We start from the raw sequence: 23973 nt of genomic DNA on the forward strand, positions 1-23973 counted from the left end.
TGGCTCGATAGCACGCGCCATTCACCGTAAAGCCGTGTGTCCACTAGCAAGTTTTCTTGCGGAAGTTGCTTCCAGAAGTGACTCCCAGAGGTTTTTGTCGAGTAAACACGTATTAGAAGTCGGCTTCCAGAAGTTACTTGCAGCAATTATGTGGAAGCACGTGTTTGTTGCTTGCTGGAAATAACTTGAACCACTTGCTGTCAACTACAAGTGTTTTGAAGACTGGCAGAAGTAGTCGGGTATACGTGAGTAAACGGTTTGTGGTATTCTCTTCTGTTTTCGGTTTTGTTTCGTTTTTTTTTTTTTTTTGAGTTCTTTTCAAAATTTATAAAAATGGACAAAAATAAATTCGTTTGGAGTAGTGAAAAAACACATTTGTTAATTGAAAAACAAGAAATTATGGGGCACGTACTCAAAAAACTATAAGAATAAAATAAAAAAAAATGCTTTAAAAGCAATAGCCAATGACATAGACGCACCCGAGGAAGAGGCCAAAAGGAACGCAGTTTGGTCAAGAAGTAAACAAAGAAAAGAAAAAAAAAGTGGCCAAAGGGCTAATGATATATGTATATGTTAACAAGTGGGACATGAAATACATGTATCCACTCATGTACCCAAAGAAGCTGAGATTAAATTTGGTAAGAATAAGAAAATACACATATATAATCGTTTCACTTTTTATTTCATTATATATTCCATTATACTTACATACACATACTTATTATACATAGTATATATATGTATGCCTATATTACCACTCCACTTCTCCTTCTGGTGAAATAAAGTATTCAGCAAATTCGTTACGAACATTTTTCGGTTCTTGTGTATTCCTTCTGTAGGGCACTCTCCTTGATTATCGCATGCAGGAGAATTAAATGTCATAGACGACGCATATTGAGAATTGCGACTTAACAGACAGTTATGCGAGCGCAAATGGCCTTAACAAATTTTCTTGTTTTTTGGGGACTTAAAAGAATGGACTTACGTAAAATTCGAAAACGAGCTGCAATTTGTCCCAAAAAATTTTCAACCACATTTCGGGGCCTAGAAAGCCGATAATTGAAAACACGATTTTGCACTGGTCGGCTCTTTAAAGGGAATGGCTTTATAATATACTTCTTATGAGCCCTGCAACAATAACGTATGGAATTGGAATTGTTCTACCAGGAAGTGATCGTGGAGATGGAAAATACAATGTATTTTGTTCAAGGCATTTCGATAATTCGCAATTGTTAATTATATATTCCTCCGTCCAAAATTCTACCATTACACCCCATATCAATGTAAATTATCTCATAATTAGGTCCAATCAACACCAACAGTACAATCCTATGTGTGCCTTTATAATTGAAGTAAACACTGCCTTCTTTCTTTGGTGCCTGTATCACCACAGGTTTCCCGTCCATAGCAGCTAGGCAATTAGGAAGATTCCATTTGTTGTCAAATCCGTTGGAATACTGAATCCAATCTTCTTCCGTTGATGGAACCTAAGAAAAAACAGTTGAATTCCTAATAAATTCTTTTTGTTCTTAATTTCTTAAAGGATCTTTCAATTACATTAGACAACGATGAAAACATCACCGATCAGTCCGAAAAAGTCCAATCAGTACCAGGGAACTTACAAACAAAACCAATTCAGAAAAAGACGAACATGACGTCGTATTGGAAAATGCCCTGCAAATAATCCAAAAACCGTCTGATGAATACCAAATATTAATATATATTTGGTGACTTTGTCGCCTCAGAACTTCGAAGTCTGAGAAATTCTGGGAGCAAGAAAAAACTTAAAAAATTAATTCAGCAGGCTATTCTAAAAGTGACGAAAGAAGACGATGAAGTTGCGGGTCCAAACTACTTAGTTCAGATACAACTGGGCTTGAAAGCTCCAGGCAATCATAAATAATGCTGCCTTGCAATACATCAACCCAATTTTATATATGTTCGGAGAACGCACAAGGCATTTTTGGAAAATGTTTTATATAAATTACATATTTTAATATTTACCTTCAAATATTTTGATTGCAGACATTGGTACAGGGGCTTCCAACATTCAAACACAATCCTTGCAATCGTACATACAGGGACTCGAAACAAATACAAAAGCGAATGAAAAGAATCGCCTACAAAATAAATATACTCATAATTTACATTTAATTTGAAATACTTACTGCTTTTGAATATTTATTTGAATTAACGGTAAAATGTATTCAAAATCATCACTAGACGTTATCAGGAAATTTTTCAGCTGCTTGGAGTCTTCGGTCCGCAATTCTTCAAGTAATGTATTTTGGAAACTTAAATCTACGCGCCGCAGGACCCAATTTCTCACCCAAATACTTCTTTTTGTTTTTGTTTTAATTTGTTTCTTTTTAATCAAATATGCTGCGATGGCAGCTGCCAATTTTATTTTACCACAGGACATTTTTACACTGTCATTCATAAAAAAAGCAAACTACTTCAAGCTGTACTCACATTGTGTGGAAACACGTCTGCAATTTCTTGCAGCAAATATTTGCAGAAGTTCTTCCTTCTGTGGGGCACACGGCTTAACGTAGCTCCTTCCTCATTTCGAAAGAAATTAGAACCGTTCATGCCGCCAGTTCTCTATGAACTTCGCGAACAGATTTTTATTTCTTTTTTAAAGTAAATTTCCACATGGATGGCCCGGTGTGCAGAAGTCCACCCAAGTGGCAAAAGTCATTCACTTGGGAGTGGCCAGAACGATTCTTCTGCATACGGTCCAAGCAGCTCTCAGCTTCCGGGCTGCGCACAAGTGTCCTCTGGGTAGCTCCCGAACATTCATTTGAGAGCGAGCTAATGTGGGAAGGCGAAGTGTCCCAAGATATCTGGTTGCGTGCTGGGTTTGAGACCCGCCACATAAAAATTTCCTCCAATGAAAAACAATCCAAAGCCTCGGATGAGAACTGTTTACTCCGATAACGACCCCTGTAAACGAGCTAAGGATTATGATTTGAGGACATGCACCTGAAATGTCTAGTCCCTTGATGGGGAAGGTGCCTGTGCCCGGGTGGTTGCTGTTTTCATAAGAGCAAAGGCTGACATCGCTGCTGATCAAGAAGATCATTAGACCTTGCGACGTCAACTATGGCTGCCATGAAAAGGTATTTAATTTATTGTGGGAGAGAGACTTCGTCGCCTAGTACTGTCGTTAACTTCAATGGGCGAGCGTCTTGCATCAAAGCGAGATATTTTAACATCTTCCTCATTTCCGCCCTCACCCCGGGCGAAGGAAAAGGACGATGCAACCAAAGATTCTTTCTATAAGCGCATGAAAAGTGCTGTCCCCGCCACGACATAAAAATCCTGCTTGTCGACTTCAATGCCAGGGTGAGCAGGGCATTGGTCTCACAGTCGGAGAATTCAGCTTATACAACGAAACACCCGGTAGCTAACAGAGGCTAATTGACTTCACCGGTGCTCGAAACATGCTCCAGCATAAAAAATACACCAAGCTAAGTGGCTGTTTCCTGATCGAAAAACGTGATTTCTATGATTCAACGATGATTTCGAGGTTGTAAGAGATTTCGTTTATTTAAGAACCAGCATTAACACCGATAACAATGACAGCCTTGAAATCCAACGTCTCTCTTGCCAACAAGTGTTACTTTGGACTAAATAGGCAATTGAGTAGTAAAGTCTTCTCTCGACGAACAAAACTAACACTCTACAAGAAAATGACAATCGGATATTGAAGCGGCGCTTGGAGTGTTTGAGAGAAAGATTCTGTATTCTTCAGATTTTTAGACCTTTGCATGTTGGCGACGGCGAATATCGCAAGTGATTGGCTTCGTTGGTTGGATCATGTCATCCGAATGCATACAAACGGTCCGGCTCTGAAAGCATTCAGCTGGTGTTAGCAGAGGCTTCACTTGATGTTTCCAACTGGCGCCGGTTAGCACAAGAAAGAAACGAATGGCGAACTTCGTTAAACTCATCCAAAATAGCTTAGGCGATTATCGCGCCAATCAAGAAGAACATGAAATTTCCACAAAGCACTGTTCTGGCTTTAAGTTCAGTGATTCACGATGACTTGCCAAACCTTACTGAACAGAAATCTCAACACAGTTTGCCATTCTGAGTTGTCAACCCCTAGTTATCGGTATCGATAGTTCTCATGCAACTAAAAAAACACCCGATATAAACAAAGAGGTAAGTAATCGGCCGCCAGAAATACTCGGAGGTTTGCCATGGTTTGCCGAGGGTGCGGCCGCTATTATGATACAAAAACCTTTTTCTATCATTTCATGCACAGAGATTCTAATGAACAAATATTATTGTTTCTTTTTTATATTAACTTTTTATTTAAAAATAATGAAAAGGCATTCAAAAATTAAACGATAGTTTAATTATGCTAAAATAGGTTAAAAAATTAAAATTTACAAAAAACATTTCTTTCTAGTTTAAATTATGTGGTATTCATATACCACAATTTACTAAAAAAATCCCCTTCTTCTTCGTTTATAATCGTTTAATAGGAAATAATTTGTTTTTGATTTTAAGCTCTTTTTACGTGAGATCGATCTGAACTATTTCATATGCAATGCCTCACGATACAAATACTCAAAGTCTCTGATATGTGGTGGGTCTGCATAATATGGGTTATTCGCGCTCGCCTCTGCTGCATAAAGCGCCTCAAGATCGCTGTGTGGAGGTAGTGAAGTCATACCTGAGGATTGAGTTTTATATGGAAGGAACATTGGCTGCGACTGTAGTGCTGGTTGTTGAATCTTACTTATAGCTTGATTTTTTGGATTTCCGGGAATGGTAGATTGTGTAGTGCGATCATACACAGCTTCCTGCATCATTGGTAAGGATTTTTCTGTAGTGTAGGATGGTAGTGAATAAGTTGATTGTGGTACGCCATATTTTTCAGACACCTTGAAATATTTGGTCTTTTTACTTTTAATTTGCCTATCATTATCACGTATTTCAGCTGATGTTGCGTATTTTTGCTGCTTGGTTTTTGACACATCAAGAAAAATTTTAGGGGCCTTACCCTTTTTCTTAGAATTCAAAATAATAAATTTAATCTTCTTATCTTTTAACGACGCCTGGCTCTCTTGCTTTTCCGTTACTTGCTGATCCCTGAATGATTTTTCTGCGGAAGATTTAGTCAAATCGCTTTTCTGCCTCTTCATGGCCTTCTCATATCGTTGAAGACTCTCATAGTAGCCGGGTTGATCAGAAGTGATGATTTCGGGTGGCTCATCAGGATTTAAAATTTGATATTGCGGCGTGCCAAGTTCGAAAGTGACTGCGTCACCCTGCTGCACCTCGTTCCTTAAGTCCTTCAATCTCATCAATGAGCTATCGTTCAATTGCTCATGATCGACATATACGAATTTCGTTTCGTTGGCTGCGCTTCCGTTTGTGCAGCTGATTAGAAGCACGGACACAACAAACAGTGCTAATACGTCTGAGATCATCTTTAAACTGATGTGACTTTTCGCAAAAATTTTAAAATTGAAGACAAAACAAATACGCGCGTTTATGCTTGCGTGCAGAAACGTGCAAAATGCCCGAAACTGCATAAGTAAAACGAAACCAAATATTATCTACAATCACGCAAATACGAATCCATAATACTCGTTTCCGCCAGTCTGCCGGAATTAAAAAAAAATCTGCTTTAAACATTTTTATCTACCTGATACACTATGCCGATTTTGTAATACAGTATTTCCCGGATATGAGATCCGCTGAATATTAGAGGGAGGTGTTTGTTTGAAAATCTCGCTTGACAGCACTGACTGAGCATATATAAGTATACAAATCCGCTGTTATAAGCATTACCGGTGCATCTAATTGAATGAATTGAAAAAATTGAGATTCCATTTATTTATATACGCGCAACAAATTTAAAATCAACAGAGATCAATAAACAATTGTACAAAATTTTGGTTCATTCATTGAGCTCTACATATGTATGTATTTAGATAAGGTGGCGCAAAATTCATCATCAAATTGGTTGAATAACTTTTTTACTAAAAAAAATGATGGATATCTTTATTTTGACCTTTATACTCCATACAAGCAGAGTATACTGCAGCTGTGTAGTAAAGGGCTTTCCAATAAGAGGTGTTATACTCGTATTGATATTCAAAGATAAATGCCATTTTTTAATATGAATGATCGGATGTTTATTTCATTATAAAGAGGAAGGTATGCCGTTAATATTGGAAAATAACATCAGGCGAATGATCACTACGACCACGCTTACAGGACAATATCCTTTTCATGAAAGATATCAAACAAAAGTTTTTCATTTAATGTTTTAACAATTTTAATACTACTTATACTCGTACATACGACCCGAAAGTACGCGTGAAAAAGAAATAGATACAGCACTTTCATTTTAATCGTTTAATCAATATTCCCTTCCATCTAAAACAACTCTTAAAAACATTTTAATTTTAAATCGAAATGAAACATCGAAATTAGATCTTGTCTACCACAACCCTACTTGACCAAACAAACCATTCAGCTGAAAATATTGAGGGATTGCTGTCTGAAAAATTCGAAGAGTGGGGCTTGAGGGAAAAAGTCATTTGTACATATTGTCACCTATGTATAATGCATCTTCAATGCTGAAGGCTTGTGAGTTTCTGAAAAAGCGGCATGTGCCATGTGTTACATATTCAGTCAACTTTGTTGTGCAATATATAGTCTTATATATAGGACCCTCTAACTCCTAGTTGAAGCATAGGAAGTCGATAACTCCTCTTAGCCATCAAACACGGTTATGTGGAAGGGCTCTAAGTTCATTCCAAGAACTAGTTGGATTGTTCAAAAGTACACAAAGTCTCTTTACTGTAAAAATATATAAAGATATTACAAGATATTTTAAATCTAGCATCACTTCTACTGCAAAACTTTCCGCAGAACAATCCACTGACAAACCTTTAAAAGTGCAATAATCAAAAGATCAATGAAAAATGCACCGTAGCTTCTTAGAAGTGACGATATTGAGGTTTTGAAAGAACTCGAAATTATTTTGAAGCTTTTTGATGGCATACGTAACTCAACAGTTATCTAGTTCAAAGAAAGTGAAATAAAGGAAACACATTTTATGCACGTAGTATTTTAAAAGCAGTATTAAAACGAAGGCGGAAGTGAAGAAAATTCTGAACAAGCATCGAAGGCGTTGGAATCCGAAAAGTTAATACATATCTGCTTTTTTTAAACCAGCAAATAATGAAAATATCCAAAACAAAGAAATACATAGAGCTTTCTACGGCAACAAGCATCAACAGGGCAGCAATTGTCACAAAAAAAAATATTTGGTGCAGCTCAACTGCAATTACAATTCTGATCCATTAACAGATCCCGAACAGATTATTAAATATCTTCTCTTAAAGGTTAGTAATGATTTGCTGCTTGAACCGTATTGTGCCAATATGTATCTTTGCGTTCCAGCTTTATCTGTCGAAGCAGAGACCGGGTTAATTGTCAATGATACTCGTATAAAATGAGTATAAGGCATTAAAATCCTTAATATGTATGTCGGTTTAAATGGTATCAATATATCGATGGAGGATGCGAATATATATATATTCTTACACCCTTTTTGGGTATTTAGCCGAGTTCCTCCTCCTACATGTGGCACACGTCTTGATGTTGCTCCACAATGGAGGAGGCGAGTACTATCGGCAAATGTCGATAGTCAATACTATCGATAGTTTTGTCTATCTGCAGAAATTGTACAGAAGGTTCAAGGGTTCGTGAACTGCTGCTTTTGACGAATTCTACGTGTCTGGTGGCCAGACAACTGGATATCTAACACCGAATTGCATCGACGATGCCATCAAAAACCAATCGCAACTGAAATAAGAGAACGTAAATGGAGATAGATTGGCCATACCCTACGGAAAGGTGGCATAGAAATCAGCAAGCAAGCGCTGCACGGGAACTGCCAAGGACAGCGCAGAAGAGGGAGACCTAGGGGCTCTTGGCGATGCTGCATCGAAGAGGAATACAAAGCCGTGGACAAAAAAATAGCCTGGCAGCAAGTGAAAAATATATCCGAGAATAGCACAAAATGGATACGAAGGAATGATGATAATCATCGATAGTTTTCCACCTCTACTGTCTAGTTTACAAGTGTCAAATATGATTGTCGTTCAACTTCATTTGCAAAAATTATAAATCTTCCTATAGAGTAAATAATTTTGTGCCACCTTGTGACCTTGTACTTTCGTTAGTTAATAGTTTTAAAAAATCCTGTAATTTTCGACTGAATACTCGTTGTAGCAACGCTCAATGGTGGTACTGCTCAATATTATCAATTAAATCAATATATAAATTAATTTATTTACAGAATTTTTGACAACCTTCTATATAAAATTATTGATAACTCACGAGTTAAGTGAAAATGGTTTGCTAGTTTGTACGCGGTTTCATTGCCTGCGATGTTAATATGGGCTAGTGTACATAAAACTTTTTATATTTTTACTCGGATAAGAGTCTCTTTATTTCAATGTATGAGGTGGTCGTCTATTTAGGCAGATTTCAGTGCGTGAGTTGAAGGAAGACTATATGAAGGCTAAATATGAGCAGGTTGCGATTTATCGGTTTGAGCTTCGCGAGCTCGATAGCTGTTATTTCAGAGGTGGAAATAGGTAGTAGTATATTTTTAATTAGTTTACCGCATTTTGAACTAAGAAAAAACGCGAAAGAATTTGCATATTTTTTAGAACCATCACAGTATCATAAAACAGCGAGGGAATTTCGTATTTTCTTGATATCCTCCCAAAACCAGTGAGCGAGCACAGAGCCTAAGAAAGGAGATTGAACATAATGATTCGAAATTATAGAATCGGCAGGCAGATTTGTTCTCGTTGGATACCGCAATTTGACAATTGCGCAAATGCCCAAAAAGGGACTCGTATCGACTGGTGTAAAGAAATATGAAGAAATTCAGTCACGGTGGTTCGAGCACGTCTATGCCATAGTAACAGGTGTCGAATCTTGGATGTGTGCATGTGAGACGGAAACAAAACAGCAAGAGTTATTCGTGGAAAAAGCATCTCAATGGACATGATAGCCTGTTTTTTTTTCAGAAAATCTGGTCATTTCGCAACCACATACCACTAAAGTAACTTAAAACAGCCAATCCAGAGTGGTGCACCCAGGCGATGCGAACTCTTAGGTGTCGACTCACGCAAGAGAGTTTTTGAGCACTCAAAAAATCGAATTAATGGGTCATCCACCTTAGAGCCCTGTTTTGGCACCTAATGACTTTCGATTTCTTTCTGTAAAATGCAAGGTCAACGCTTGAAGAAGCTGTTGGAGCCTTTCGGAGCTATCGGCTTCTGAGTGGCAAAAATGTTTTGAAAATTAGTTGAAGCAAATGCCGAAGTGTATTGACTTCAAAAAGAGAATACTTTGAAAAACAATAAAACCATTTTCATTATTATTTTGCTGCGGTCGTCATTATAGGGCAAACGGCAACCCTCTTTTACTTTTGCAACAGAATATATATTATAAATAATATAATACTTTATGCGGACTATTTTTATGCGATTTTGAAGTTATGCGGTTTGTATTTCACACAAAAATTATCCATATAGGCTAGTTTCGGAAGCCGGCATATAGACAGCCTCCAAAAATCGTGGAGCTCACACCATTTGTTCCACTGACATATAACGTTTATGAAAATAAAGGACAGCTAGATCTACATCATGCGTCCAGATGTCAGTGATTTTCTTGTACATATAACGTTTGCTTTTTGAACCACCTATTTTTTTGAGAATGGTAACACAAATGACATGTCAAATGTGTTCATAATTTACTTAAAGGTTTGGCATTTACGAAATGGGACGTTATACGCTTGAACAAAATTGGGAAATATTGAAAACCTATTTCCAAAGTGGTGAGTCTTCTTCCGCGGTTACAGTAAATGGCGAGCGTTACCGTGACATGCCCAACGAGTTTTTGTTTCCAAAGACAGGATGACATGGACGACATTTGGTTTCAACAGGACGGTGCAACTTGTCACACTGCCAAAGTTACACTCGAACTTTTGGCTACCGTTTTTGAATTCCGATATCAATTGGCCGCCTCGGAGCTGTGATTTAAGCCCGTTGAATCTTTTTTTTTTTGTGGGGAGCCGTTAAGGACAAATGCTATGCGAACCATCCAGAGACGATGGATGCTTTAAAACACGAAATCGAAGTTGCCATTCATGAAATTGGAGCCCAAACAATCGAAAATGTGCTTAAAAATTGGGTTGATCGAATGGCCTACTGTAAAGCCAGTCGTGGCAGTCATTTGAACGATATTATTTTTTATTCATAAATGACAATGTTCAATCTTCAAAATAAAAAAAAATATTGATAAGTTTTTTTTTATAGCCGATTCAAAAAGCAAATCTTACATGGCCCACCCTATACATGATACTTACCACAGACAAGTCGCTATTACATCATTCTGAGTTTAATTAACTCGTTTTTTGGTTTTATGCGATTTTGGAAAATTACGGAACGTATCCCTACTTTTTCAAGGCAAGTAACGTCTTTCTAATGCGAATTTTTTATATGCACTTTTCTGTAGAACGTATCCACCGCATAAAACGAGGCCTTATAGTATTAAGCGAAGTAAATAGTATTAAGTGACGTATCTGCATATGTAGAAGGCTCTTTGAAGCGGGCAGCACATTTTGTAATGGTTTAATATTTTTTGCTCAATTAAGGTGTTGGTGTCAATATTAAAGTATCGTAAACAAAAATCTTAAATTTACATTTTATGTTGAAATGTTATCTTGATGTGTATCCTTATCAATGCATCATTTCATAACCTCTACAGAATGCACACTTAAATATCTGTACAAATGCGTATAAGAGCACCCAGTGGGAAAACCCTAACATGAGGGAACAAATTTTCGGTTGCAAATCTAATACTATTTGGCAGATTTCACGCAATTAAACAAACAGAGAAGAAAGCAAAGTTAATAATTCATTGAAAATTTGGTAAATATATGCATATATCATATTAAATCAAAATAAATTGTGTAAGGCTTAAATAAAATTATTTTAACATAATTTTATGACATAAAATGATAAGTGAATCCTAGCCAGATATCTACTTACTGAGCTAAGTACAAGAGGAGCCTATGTGCTTGTTGTTATCCCTGTCTGCTTTAAACGCCCACAGTAAGGTAGCTGCCCTCCGAATAAAAAGGTTGCCTTCTTTCTGAGTCCTAAAAGAGAATTGTTCTTTATTTTGGAGCAGTAATCGATAAAATTTCTGCGTAATCTAACTCTCAAGAATACTATTGAAGGATATGCTACATTCGCAATTGCCAGCCGCCTTTTATTTGTACTCGATTATGACCCACTAGGTAACCAAAGAAGACCCACTAGGTAACCGCTACTTAACCGAACATCAATTTTTAAGACCGAACCAAATATTTTTAAGAACCCAAGTAATCCAAAAATTGTGATCTTTTAAAAAACCCATATTTCTATTAATAAAACAGCAATAAAAAAGATACATAATTTCAATTGTATTAATTTCAGCTCATACTTTTATTTACATATTTCGTAAAACAAACAAAAAACAGATTTTTACATCTGTTATATACCAATTATTTAATGCTGTTAGTTGAATAAATTTATATTTTAATACAAAAACATTAGCTTATCGGAACTTCCACCTTTCGAGCGGCATACTCTACCAACATAGAGCTGACTTGCGCCACTCAAGAATTACTCACTAGCCACACTCGATGCAGGAGCTTACTACGAGTATATGCAGATATTTGAAAGCAACTTTTCTCAACAGAAAATGTGAGCTTTGATACCAGTACCCTTCTCGAAATAAAAAATCACATCTCTCAACATTTTTATTGTTAGCTTACCGGATAAAGAAGGATCTGTCTAAGTGCTTATTCACTTACTACCTGCACCAGCATCCCGTTTGAAAAAGGTTCTCTTTCTCACCAAATTATTGGCCGTTTAATGAAACATTTTACACAGTAAATCGAAAAAGTGTCTTAATTGAAAAAGGTCGTTATACCGTATATAAATCGCGTATAAAGAGCGGACAGTGTGGATGTATTAAAAAATTTTCCAATTTCTTGACAGCACATATTCATTAAGAGCCGAAGCCGAGCCGAATCCGAAATGAATCCGAAATGAACTTTTATGGCCGAACATGGTCGAATGCAAAGCTGAAGCTTTCTTTCCCAGTACTTGCTTTGCTCTGAGCTTTGCATATAATAATGTAAATATTATACGTAAAAGTTCCGGGTTCATAAAGATATTTACCGATTACCTTTTTACCAGCTCGTCGACGCCCTCATTATCGTCAACCCGTAGTGGTAACTGTGTTTTTGCTGCGAGAAGCTATAGAGTGTTTTACGATGCCTTAGCAAGCTTGGATATAAACAAGGTGAATCCTTAGACCAGCTGATTTGTTTGTAGCTGAGTACATTCGAATGTCAGTACAAAATGAAATGACAAAAAGCCGTTCTCAACGCACATCCAAGGATGATAGATTGACCAGGGTTTCTATGGGGAAAAAAATAATTGTGAGGGAACTTTGACTGCCACTTCACTCGTGAGACTGAGCCAATCATTTCACACACACACTCGACCAATCGCCCGTTGCTCAGGCAGCAACGAAGTATCATTGGTAGATTTGTCTCGGATATCACCAACACAATCTCAGTTTTTCTTGCAAGCACATCCCAATTGACGTCAGCCTATCAGCTGATTCTGTCAAATTCGCTCAGACCCGAATACCGGTCTGCTAAAGAACACACCTCTAAAAATTGAAATCCAACGGAGAGTATCTCTTGCTAAAAAGTGCTACTTTGGACTAAGTAGGCCTACTCAATTGCCAAAGTCCTTTCTCGCCGAACAAAACTAACACTCTATAAGCGCACCAAATAAAGATCCAGCAGCTACGTTGGCTGGGTCATGTCGTCCGAATGAAATCAAACGCTCCGGCTCCGAAAGTATTCGATGCAGTACCAGCTGCTGGTAACAGAGGAAGAGGAAGGCCTCCTCTGCGTTGTAAAGATCCGGTGGAGAAAAAGTTGGCTACACTTGAAGTCTCCAACTGTCGCCGGTTAGCACGAGAAAGAAACGACTGGCGCGCTTTGTTAAACTCGGCCAAAAGAAGAACATCTGTTGGGTACCGCCTTGCTGACGCTTGGTTATAGTAGACTTCCCTGCAGGGTACTTGTGAACAAGTTTCATTAGCATTTAAAAAACCATAATGACAAACGCAGAATTTACGATTCCAAACAAGCGTTTCAAGAAAAAATTGGGGCAAGTAGGATTAACAGTTCCAGCGCATAGGCAGCAACAACATTATTCGCACCAATAAATAAAGAAAAAGAAGAAAACCAACGAGGCAGACAGTTGCAGAGACACGCGCCAAACTCTAAGAAAAAATAGCAAAAAATTCAGGTACCTAGACGAGAGATAAATAAATGGGCATGCGAATCGATAAACAAAACTAGCTTTATGCTAGATCAATGCACACACAAAGATTTTTACCTATATGTACGCAATAGCGTCCCAAAAAAATAAAAAATTAAAAATGTCGATATAAAAACATCAACAAAATTACAAGTGGGCATAAGAAAAAAATTTAATATGTATGCAATGAAAAGAAATTAAAAAATAACTGAGCTTGGTCATATGTATATACATACATACGTATGTATGTGTATATGATATTGAAAATGAGAGAAAAAGTTTTTGTTTGTGGGTTAGAGCGCTGAAAATGCAACTACCGATTTTGGAGCAATATTTGGGAGGTGAGGTTGTGGTTGATTTGAATACGAATTTACAAATAAACGCTAGAAATTGTTGTTGCAAAGATCAAATATTAGCGCTTGTTGTACTCAAATCGATCGCAGCCAGATGAAAATTTCCCAACCACCAGACATGATCGGTCACACATATAAAAGTTGGCAATTAATTGGTCAGAATCATAGTGCAGCTCTAGAGTTTCGCGAGTACAAACAAAATTCGTTGGTACAGTTGTTAGAAAGAAGCACTGCGTATTCGAAGTCACTCAGAAAAGTCCTTTACAAACACATACAAAATGTTCAGCGTGAGTTTGTTTGGCAAACGAATTACTTACTGATAATTTTTAAGCATTAGCTCATTACTTCATATCCTTTTTCCAGTTATTCAGTCTATTTATTTTCGGTTTGGGCGCCGCTACCGCAATCGAATTGGGTCATGCGCCTTTGTTGCTCAAGCCGGCTCTGGTCAAGACCGTCGAAGTTGAGGCGCCCGCCCATTACGAGTTCTCCTATTCGGTGCGTGACGATCACACTGGCGATATTAAGAGTCAAACGGAATCGCGCAAAGGCGACATTGTACAGGGTCAATATTCATTGATCGATGCTGATGGTTACTTGCGCACCGTTGACTATTCATCAGATGCACACAATGGTTTTAATGCGGTGGTACGTCGCGATCCGCTCGGTCATAAGGTCGTCAAGGCTATTGCACCAATCGCCAAAGTACTCGCTCCTGTAGCCTTAGCACCAAAGTTGCCATTACTCGCTGGATATCACTAAAATAAGCTGGATCAATGAGGATCATGAACCAAGCGCTACACAAAAGATACAAAGCGGCAGTGGGCTGGTGGATGCAATCAAAGACCAGCGCATTGTCACATAACCAAATCATCGATAAATCATTAAGCCATGCATATTTTTTTTAAATCAGTCGATTTTACGTGTAGTTGAACATACATTTATATTTAGAGTTTTTGTTTTTAAGATGAAAATATTTTAATTTTCACTCAACAGCCACAAATCATACAATCACAACCGTATTTGATCACACGAAAATGGAAAATCCACAAATGACTATAACTGACATTACAAATACTGCATGCCACCAAACATGAGACTATTATGGCCACCACCTCGTACCTAACTCAACACATTCTATACCAGTAATATTCCATACACATGCACACTGCACAGACTCAAATACTCTATTCTCCGTTCGTTAGAATCTATTCTTTTTCCCCCTCTTTCCGTGAACTTCTGCGATACTAAAGTACAGTTCACTGGATCATCTCGTTTTGATTTTTTGCCATTCTGACACTCATCTAACATAACATTGTCATTCGTACATCTCCTTTAACGGTAAAACTTTTATGCTTGTAACTTTTATTTTATGTAAATGTTTATGTTAACGTTAACAATCGTAATTTGTTGTATAGAAAGCACTTAAAGCATTTTGTAATAAATCAGAAATGCAGTTATAAAACTAAACTCGTTTGAGTGATATACTCCTGAAAATGGTACTCATGGTGGGCATCGAAAAAAATATTTGTAACGATTATTTATGCTTGGTACGATGAGGAATGTCATGCTGCCACAGAAAGAAAATATACTGCCTACAGCTAAGAAAAGAAGAGAGGCGTATTATCCGAAAGAAGAAACGAGAAGGTGAGTGCGAAGAGCTTGAGATGCTGGCCAATAGGAACAACGCCCGAAAATTATAGCAGAAAGTTCGGCAGCTTACAAAAGGTTTTAAGACCGGGGCGTTTTCCTGTAAAAACAAAAACGGCGATCTGGTGACTGACATCCAGAGCATACTTAAATTATGGAGAAAACACTTCTCGAATCTGCTGCGCATTTCAGAAAATGGGAAGATCCCGATACCCCAATCGTTGACAACGGAACTGTCGTTCCGCTACCCGATCATGATGAGAGGAGAATAGCGATAACGGGACCAAAAAATAACAAAGCCGCAAACGGACTGCCGGTGAGGAGCTGGTAAGGTGCATGCATCAGCTTCTATGCACAATATGGTCGGATAAAAGCATGCCTGCCGACAGGAATTTAAGTGTGCTCTGCCCAATCTATAAGAAGGGAGATCCTGCAAGACCCATGAAAGGATAATCGACATACACCATCTTTTTGTCGATTTTAAAGCTGCATTTAAAGTACGAAAAGGTGTTACCTATATGCCGCGATGTCTGAATTTGGTATCCCCGCAAAACTAATACGGCTATGCAAGATGACGTTGCTCAATACCACACGAGTCCACTCCCTGTCGTGTGACTTCTTCAACCTGATGCTGGAAAAGATCGTGCGCTGCCGCAGAACTTAATCGCTCCGGCACAGCTTGCTATAAGAGCGTACAATTGCTGGCGTATGCCGATGATATTGACTTATCGGCCTTAACAACCGCGCTGTTAGTTCTGCCTTCTCCAAACTGAATAAAGAGGCAAAGCGAATGGGTTTGGTGGTAAACGAGGACAAAGCGAAGTACCCCCTGTCATCAAACAAATAGTCGGCGCACTCCCGTATCGGCACCCACGTCACTGTTGACAATCATGATTTCGAGGTTGTAAGAGGTTTCGTTTACTTAGGAACCAGCTTTAACACTGATAACAATGTCAGCCTGGATAGCCAACGTAGAGTCTCTCTTGCCAACAAGTGCTATTTTGGACTAAGTAAGCAATTGAGCGGAAAAGTCCTCTCTCGACGAACAAAGCTAATACTCTACCAGACTCTCCTCATGCCCGTCCTAACGTATGGCGGAGAAGCGTGAACGATGAAGCGATGCTTGGAGTGTTTAAGACAAAGATTCTGCGCAAGATTTTGGCCCTTTGCACGTTGGCAACGACGAGTATCGTAGGCGATGGAACAATGACCTGTATGAGTTTTACGATGCCATAGATATAGCGCAACGAATAAAGATCCAGTGGATACGCTGGCTGGGTAATGTCATCCGATTGTTTACAAACCCTCCGGCTCTGAAAATATACGATGCGGTGCCAGCTTGTGGTAGCAGAGAAAGTGGAAGGCCTCCTCTGCGTTTGAAAGATCAGGTGGAGAAGGCATTGGCTTCACTTGGTGTATCCAACTGGCACCGGTTAACACGAGAAATAAACGACTGGCGCGCTTTGTTAAACTCGGCAAAAAACGTATAAGCGGTTATCGCGCCAATAAAGAAGAAGAAGATTTATGCTTCATACTTATTAATTTCCGCCAAGACTTTTAGAACATAAATAGGCTTTTGATAGTTTCCCATGTACTCTAGACAACGTTTAGAGATCTTATGAAATCTACAGGCTCATTTGACAGATAGTTTGAATTTGCCTTGTGTGACAGAGCATAAAAATTGCCACTAAGAACTCAAAAGATCTTGCATACTCGTACAATAATTATGAGCCTATTTTCGTTAGATTTTGTTTTTAATTAGCAGGTTCCAAACTTAACGTAAAATCTACTGCGAGCATGTAAGACTTTGAAAGAAAAAGTGATCCCAGGTCGGTATACGGCAAAAAAGAGAACAACCAAGGAAAGCTCGACATCAAAAACCCGCAAACGCAACGGGCAGCTAGCAGATTCGTCGCTCAACACTCGTGTCTGAACAGCACAAGTACTTCTGGTGAAAATAATTCAGAAGGTGTGGCCAACATAAGACCGTAAGCCGGCTCTCAGCGAATTTGAAGTAATCAGTTGATTTGTTGATCACACCACATGGAAAGTGCCGGTGGTGTGCTTACGTAAAAACTAAGATTATGTTGGTCAAATACGAAGAAAAATCAAAACAGCCTCTATTACGAAAGCGAAAGTATACCTGTGAAAAATCCGACAGAAATCTGCTGACGAGTTCCAGATGGCATGGCAGCCGAAGTTACTCTCATAATTTTACTTCAGATAACCAAACCTTGTAATCTATCATCCTTGGGAGGACTACTCCACAAAACTAGGCGCTAGCAATGGGATCAGCTTTCTCGCCACTTCTGCACCACAACCGGGAAAGAAATTGAATTGTGATGTGACGATCGCGAAAAAAGTAAATGGTATAATGAGAGCGTCACAGTACCTTAGAAAGAAACGGCGCTGCCTTCAGGCCAAATGGCGATCTCGCACAACATTAGCTGCAAGAGAGCGCCACCGGTAGTTGAAATGGGAAGGGAACATATTAATCGATGAAGGAAGGAAGAAGCTGAACTCAGCTATTGTAGACAACTTAAGATGCAGGCCGTTAACAAATAATTTCGACAGAAATTCCAGCAACAAGTTCGACGGCCCAGAGAATATTTGAAAACCGGGAATAAGGCTCATAAGTATAAGGAACCGGCAGCTAATGACCAGGGTGTATTTCAATTATGGATCAACATATTATATCTCTAATCTGCTATATTAGTGAATAACATAAGGAAGAAGAACTCTTCGACTCCCTAATCTTTTATTAGTGGATAACATAAGGAAGAAGAACTCTTCGACTCCCTAATCGTTTACGACGCAACTTTACCCAAAAATGAAATTACGCCAACAGCACGCTCAAGGAACAATAAAGCCGCGGAAGCTGACAGTCTACCTGCTGAGGTATTCAAGCAATAATAACCCAAACTGCTGGTAAGATAGTTGCATCAAATCCTATGCTGAATATGGTCGATTACATGTATGCTTGCCGGTTGGATTTGAAGCTTGCTCCGATCAATTCACCTGAAGGGTGGAAGGATGCAATCTGCTCAAATATCAATGATATAGACTTATAAATATTGTAAATAAAGCTCTATGAATAGAATATTGCGTGAAGAATTCAAGACCAATGCCTAAGGACTGATCAGAGTTATACAATACGTTAAATGTTATAAAATATCTGACAACGACAGGCCACAGTCCCTATCACTTCATTTCTGTAATCTAATGCTGGATAAAGTTATTCGAAATAATATCATCGGTCTTACCAACCATCTATCACCTAATAAATAGTTGGCACCCCCTTCACCGTTTATAGTTATAATTTTAGAGTAATAGAGGGATCCGTTTACTCGAAAGCCAGCATTAACATTGATAATAATGTTGGCCTTGAAATTCAACGGAGAATTGCTTAGTTATAGTGTTTGGACTGAGTTTAGCAATTGAGAAGTATATTAGGTACAGTCACAGTGAAAAGAACTCAGAAGCTGGACATCCGAAGTAAATTTCTGAGAATAATTTCGGCAGCTACGTCCCTGGGGACTCGAGAGCAGAATTTTGCCCGCTCATTTCACACATATATCACACACTCGTCCAATTAGCCGTTGTTCAGATGATAACGAAGTACCGACAAAAGCCGCTTTCATTTTTTCCTATACCACCAATACAATCTCAGTTTTTTCGTCAAAAAATCGCTGTCATGACCCCGATTAGGCCAGCCAATCAGCTGATTCCTTCAAAATCGCTGAGAGCCGGTTAACGGTCTGATGTTAGCCGCAGCTCTACATTCAGTACATCGTACGATAGAATGGTGAACTACATAAACTATACAGAATTATAAACAAGACATTCACTGGTAAAAAAGAGGAAAAGAAAGACCTCGCCTTAGAAAGATCGCGCGAGCAAGGACTTGATTTTACTTGGCGTTTCTCCGAGAAGAAATAAACGATTGACACGCTTTATTAATTTTTTTCAACGCATTTACTTAATTTGGCTTAATTTAATGCTTCCATGCTACATTAGCTAAGCATCTGTGGAAGAGTAGTATTAAAACTACTATTAAACTATTTAATCATATTGTCTTCACTTACAAAATTTATTGTTTCATAATAAAGGTTTATAAGCAAATCGCTCGAAAATGTGTGGCTTCGACTAAAGTCTAACCATACAAAGGCATGCCAATTAAGACATATAAGGTGTATATTTAGAGTGTCCCCTATTTTCAAATTAGAAGAAGAATGCAGTGATTATTTAAAAAAGCCTGATGCTTGTATTGTAACAAAGAGCCTAGACAAACTTGCATACTATATGTTCCGTAACGAGTACAAACTCAACGATTCAACGCCTCGCGGCATTAGACTTTTTAACCAAATTTTCAATTTGCCAAAGCCAAAAATTCGTTGGTATCAATTCTTTTGATCTTGGTGACCACATTATATCGCTGCCACATAAATACGAGAAGAGATCCAAAAAATTTGCCGGATGGAAGAGTTGGAAAGGGGCCGGGTTTTTTGTTTCAAGTTAAGGTTAAAAATAATTGTTACATTAACCTTTGAGATCATCTAAGGGGATAGCTAAGTTTTCTGCTTTGGCTAGAAAGACTCTTGTCCAAGAAAAAGTATGTATAAGTGGCATAGTATAACGATAACGCTCAGCCCATCCGAAAGAGTTGACGCTCCCAGACATTGTTAAGGGGGGGGTAGGGTCACAAAATCGAAATTTTTTTTCTTCACTCATCTTATAGTAAATAATTTCAAGAATGTTGTGTCAAAATTTTAAGTGGATCGGAGCAGAACTCTCAAAGTTATAGCCTTTGTAGGCACTCTACCTCGAATGCGGAGCATCGATAATTTCTCAGAGTCATTTTTTCAAACGCGTTTTTCCCGAAACGACTTCTTAAAAGTCGGTGCCAATCACAACTCCGAAACTATTCAACCGATTCTTTTCAAATTTGGCACACGTTTTCTAAATCAAAAATACCTCCCCCCTACACTGTTTTTTTTTTATTTTTTGTTTTTTAAGGTTGTTTTTCACTTACAAATATGGCGAAATTTTTCGCCAAAAATGATCGTTTTACGTTTTTTTGCCACCAAAACTACAAAAATGAAAAAAAAAAATTTTATTAATGTAGGGGGGAGCATTACGTCATACTTTAACTGAAAAATTCGACTTTTTTAGTTTCAGATGATTCTACGACGAATGCCGATTGGCACCGCAGAGCACCTCTCGAAAAACATATCTCCAAAAAAACTCTGTCATGGGCTTATTTGTCAATATTTCATTATTAATATTTTTTAAAAACTTATTGAAAAGATGTACAATAACATGTAACTGATTTTATTAAAGTATCTTAAGCCATATTTCTGTAAAAAATTCACAAAAAAAGTGTTTTTTTTTTAGCGCTAAACCCTACCTCCCCCTTAAAGGATCGAACAACTTGTTCTGAAAATGAACGAGTGAAAAATAAACAAATCGCAAAAAAAAGTAGAGCAGAGGTGCTAGGCTTACAATGAAAAAAGAGGAGAGGAAATTACATTGTGTTGCTTTTTTTGTATATCATTAACACAATCTAAGTTTTTTCGTAAAAAAACCGCTTCAGCCTGTCAACTTATCCTGTCAAAATCGTTGAGAGCCGTAACGGCCTTTCTGAATTATTTTTGCCATGGAAGTAGGAGCAAGATGATTGTAAGGTCATTTCACATGTATTCACACACTAGTCCAATCAGTCGTTATCCCTCGAGGTAAATTGAGTATCTAAAGTGGCGCCATTAAAACAGTTACTTTATTTTTCGCGATTTTAACAAGTCAGCTCCCTTCGCAATACAAAAAAATTAAAATGAAAATTCAGTGAATGGCTTGATAGTATTGTGATTTGTGAGATTTAAACTTATCAAACTTATGAAAACGAAGTGCCTTTTATTCTTGTAAGGAACATATGGTCTCATAAAATTATTTTCATTGGTCCCGATTTGGCGCCAGTATTTTCACTTCACTCCATGCTTCGTCTTTTCCTTTTCCACCTCAATAATCCTTCTCCATGTGTTAGATGGTCTTCCTTCCATTCAACTGCATTTCTGGTAACGTCGTTATTAGGTCGGCGTAGTGTGTGGCTAAGACAGTTCCATTTGCATTTGGTAAGAAACATATTGTAATTCTGCTTTGCGGCTTGCCAAAGCAAAGTGTTTTGAATGGTATTCGGCCAAAATGTGCGCATGATTTTACGCTGACAACGGTGAACAAAAGTATGAAGTGCTTGCGCATCTTTTTGCGACAGATTCCACGTTTCACAGGACTAAAGGAGAAAATATTACAGATTTTATGCTGAAATCGGGTGACAACTGGAAGCGAATCTGCGTGCATGCAAAACATATTCACAATTATTTAAGACGCGCGGAGCTTAGTAGACGTAATAAATAGCGGCCTATGAGCTAACCAGGCCCGTGAGATAATACGTTTTTGGCAGTTCCGCAGTGAGGGGGGTAGATTGTGGAGAGGTGTTTGGTACGTAGGTGCAGCTGTGAGGCTACAAATCGTGCATATTGTTATGCCGGTATAGCAGTACTCACAAGAGTTTCCTCTTCACGGGCGTCATCCCGAAAATAAAACATGCGTAAAGGAGAACCCATTACGTTTGACTCAAATATCAGTGTTTGATATTTCTAGATATCTGTTGCGAGCGTCATATGGAGCTAAATTTGCTGAATGCTGTTTGTATTTTTTTATTTGCTCTTTAAGATCTGCACTGGATCCTCCATTCGCCACGATAACACAACCAAGGTAACTAAAAGAGGTTACTTCCTTGATTTGAGATCCGTGTATGGTGAAGTTGGCCATTTTATGCGCCATAACTTGTATGGCCTTGGTTTCTGCGATATTAATAAAAAATAATAATTTGTGGTGTGACTTGATATCATAACTAATTTCATACGTCTTCCTCTCTATTTGGCTTCTCCTGCATACGACATTTTTGAACCAATAACCAGCGCGCAAATGGATTTTCACAATTCCTATGCTGTCATAGAGAAATGCTTGATGCTCGAAACAAAATCCATTTATGGGTTTCTGAAAGCGTTTAATTTGCAAAACTATATTTATTTATTTATCAGTGTTTGTGAATTCGTAAGCAAAGCCGTAAAATTAAATTTCGTGAACAAAGTTTTTGAATGTAGGTAGGTATTTATTTAACTGTATGAGTAAAACGTCGTCCACATTACATTTTCAGACTGTTGCAATTGCGATCCTGGCATTTCAGAAATTTGATTTCTCTTACACACATAAATAATATTCGCAAGGATACATAAGTATCATACGTACGGATCTGACTACGAAATTTGTAATAAATAGTTAAGAATATACAGTTTCAGCTATGAAGATGAATAGAGTTAAGACTTTGTACAGAGTATTTTTTTTCTTTCAACACAACAACTAAATATACGGGCTTCTATAATTTTCCTTTCCTCGCAGGTGAAGTTATTTCGTATGTGGACAACTGTGTATAATTTTTCTATATGGATTATATGTAAGTATGTAGGTATGTATATGTCGTATGTAGGCAGATGTGGATGTATACAATATGCTTTTGAACAGATCTTATAATATGAATGTATGCACATACATACATATGTAAATAAATGTACCAGTATGTGTGTTTTGCTTAATTTTCCTGCGTTGCCAAATTTAACGGTGATGTACTGGTATTGGCAATTGACGTATTACCGGCACTTCCCGATGCACTTGAGCGGTGAAACCCAACAAGGGATCCGAGTTATATTCCACCACACGACGCTGACCATCGGGCTCGATAAGCGAATAACGCCCAGTCACATAGTCGCCATGGCGATGCTCAAATTGATCCTTTACATCACCAGTGTGACTATCGTGCACGGAATAGTGGAACTCATACTGAGGTGGACTATGCTCCTCCAATTCAATGGGCACAGGTACTCCATGTCCGATGAGACCAGCACTGATGCAGGCAAAAGAGCTGACGGCGGCGAGCAAGGTGAGCACATACTGTAAATTAGATGAAAATTCAAAATCGATTTTCAAAAAATATTTTTTTTATAAATGTCAAATGAGGTATGCACTAACTATAGCTTTCATAATGATTGATTACTGCAATTGCGTTTTCTTTTTAAATCGCTCTTGTTTGCGGAGGATTAGTGGCTGTTGTGACTGATTCAATTGTTTCACTGCGTCTAATGTGGTCTGGCCAATCTAAACGTACTTTTATACCTACTTGTTGCATATGGTCTGCATATGAATATGATACGCATGCGCGCATGTTGGATACATCTTCCGCTCAAAGTATGCAGCATTACAGCCGTTGACTGCCCTTTGGTGCTCGCGCTCGTGTTGTTGGCGTTGTCGGGCTGTCCTATTGAGCTGCATTCAACGCGCTGGCGCGCCATTGTCACCGGATCCAACTGCCGGTCTGTTCTCCTGCGTTGTTTTTTGTTTTTTGATTTGTATTTGGTAAGTATGCGAAAAATGGAAAAACAAGAAAATTTTACGTAAAAACAAATAAAAAG

General features: G+C 38.2%; 3 protein-coding genes across 3 annotated transcripts; 1 reads left to right on the forward strand and 2 right to left on the reverse strand.

The window, feature by feature from the left end:
• Window positions 1-4468: 4468 nt before the first annotated feature.
• LOC129248006 (uncharacterized) lies at window positions 4469-5474 on the reverse strand. Its single transcript, XM_054887403.1, has one exon. The coding sequence runs from the start codon at window positions 5445-5447 to the stop codon at window positions 4548-4550; it is 900 nt and encodes a 299-aa protein (XP_054743378.1). The 5' UTR covers window positions 5448-5474; the 3' UTR covers window positions 4469-4547.
• An 8523-nt stretch (window positions 5475-13997) lies between these two features.
• On the forward strand, window positions 13998-15163 carry LOC129248037 (cuticle protein). The gene is made up of 2 exons (XM_054887445.1): window positions 13998-14085; window positions 14162-15163. The coding sequence occupies exons 1-2, from the start codon at window positions 14077-14079 to the stop codon at window positions 14558-14560; spliced, it is 408 nt and encodes a 135-aa protein (XP_054743420.1). The 5' UTR covers window positions 13998-14076; the 3' UTR covers window positions 14561-15163.
• A 7451-nt stretch (window positions 15164-22614) lies between these two features.
• On the reverse strand, window positions 22615-23626 carry LOC129248332 (cuticle protein 8). Its single transcript, XM_054887835.1, has 2 exons — window positions 23534-23626; window positions 22615-23455 (listed from the first exon to the last, which is right to left on the reverse strand). The coding sequence occupies exons 1-2, from the start codon at window positions 23543-23545 to the stop codon at window positions 23120-23122; spliced, it is 348 nt and encodes a 115-aa protein (XP_054743810.1). The 5' UTR covers window positions 23546-23626; the 3' UTR covers window positions 22615-23119.
• Window positions 23627-23973: the final 347 nt, after the last annotated feature.

The sequence above is a fragment of the Anastrepha obliqua genome, chromosome 5 (genome assembly GCF_027943255.1).
Source record: "Anastrepha obliqua isolate idAnaObli1 chromosome 5, idAnaObli1_1.0, whole genome shotgun sequence".
NCBI classification, from domain to species: Eukaryota; Metazoa; Arthropoda; class Insecta; order Diptera; family Tephritidae; genus Anastrepha; species Anastrepha obliqua.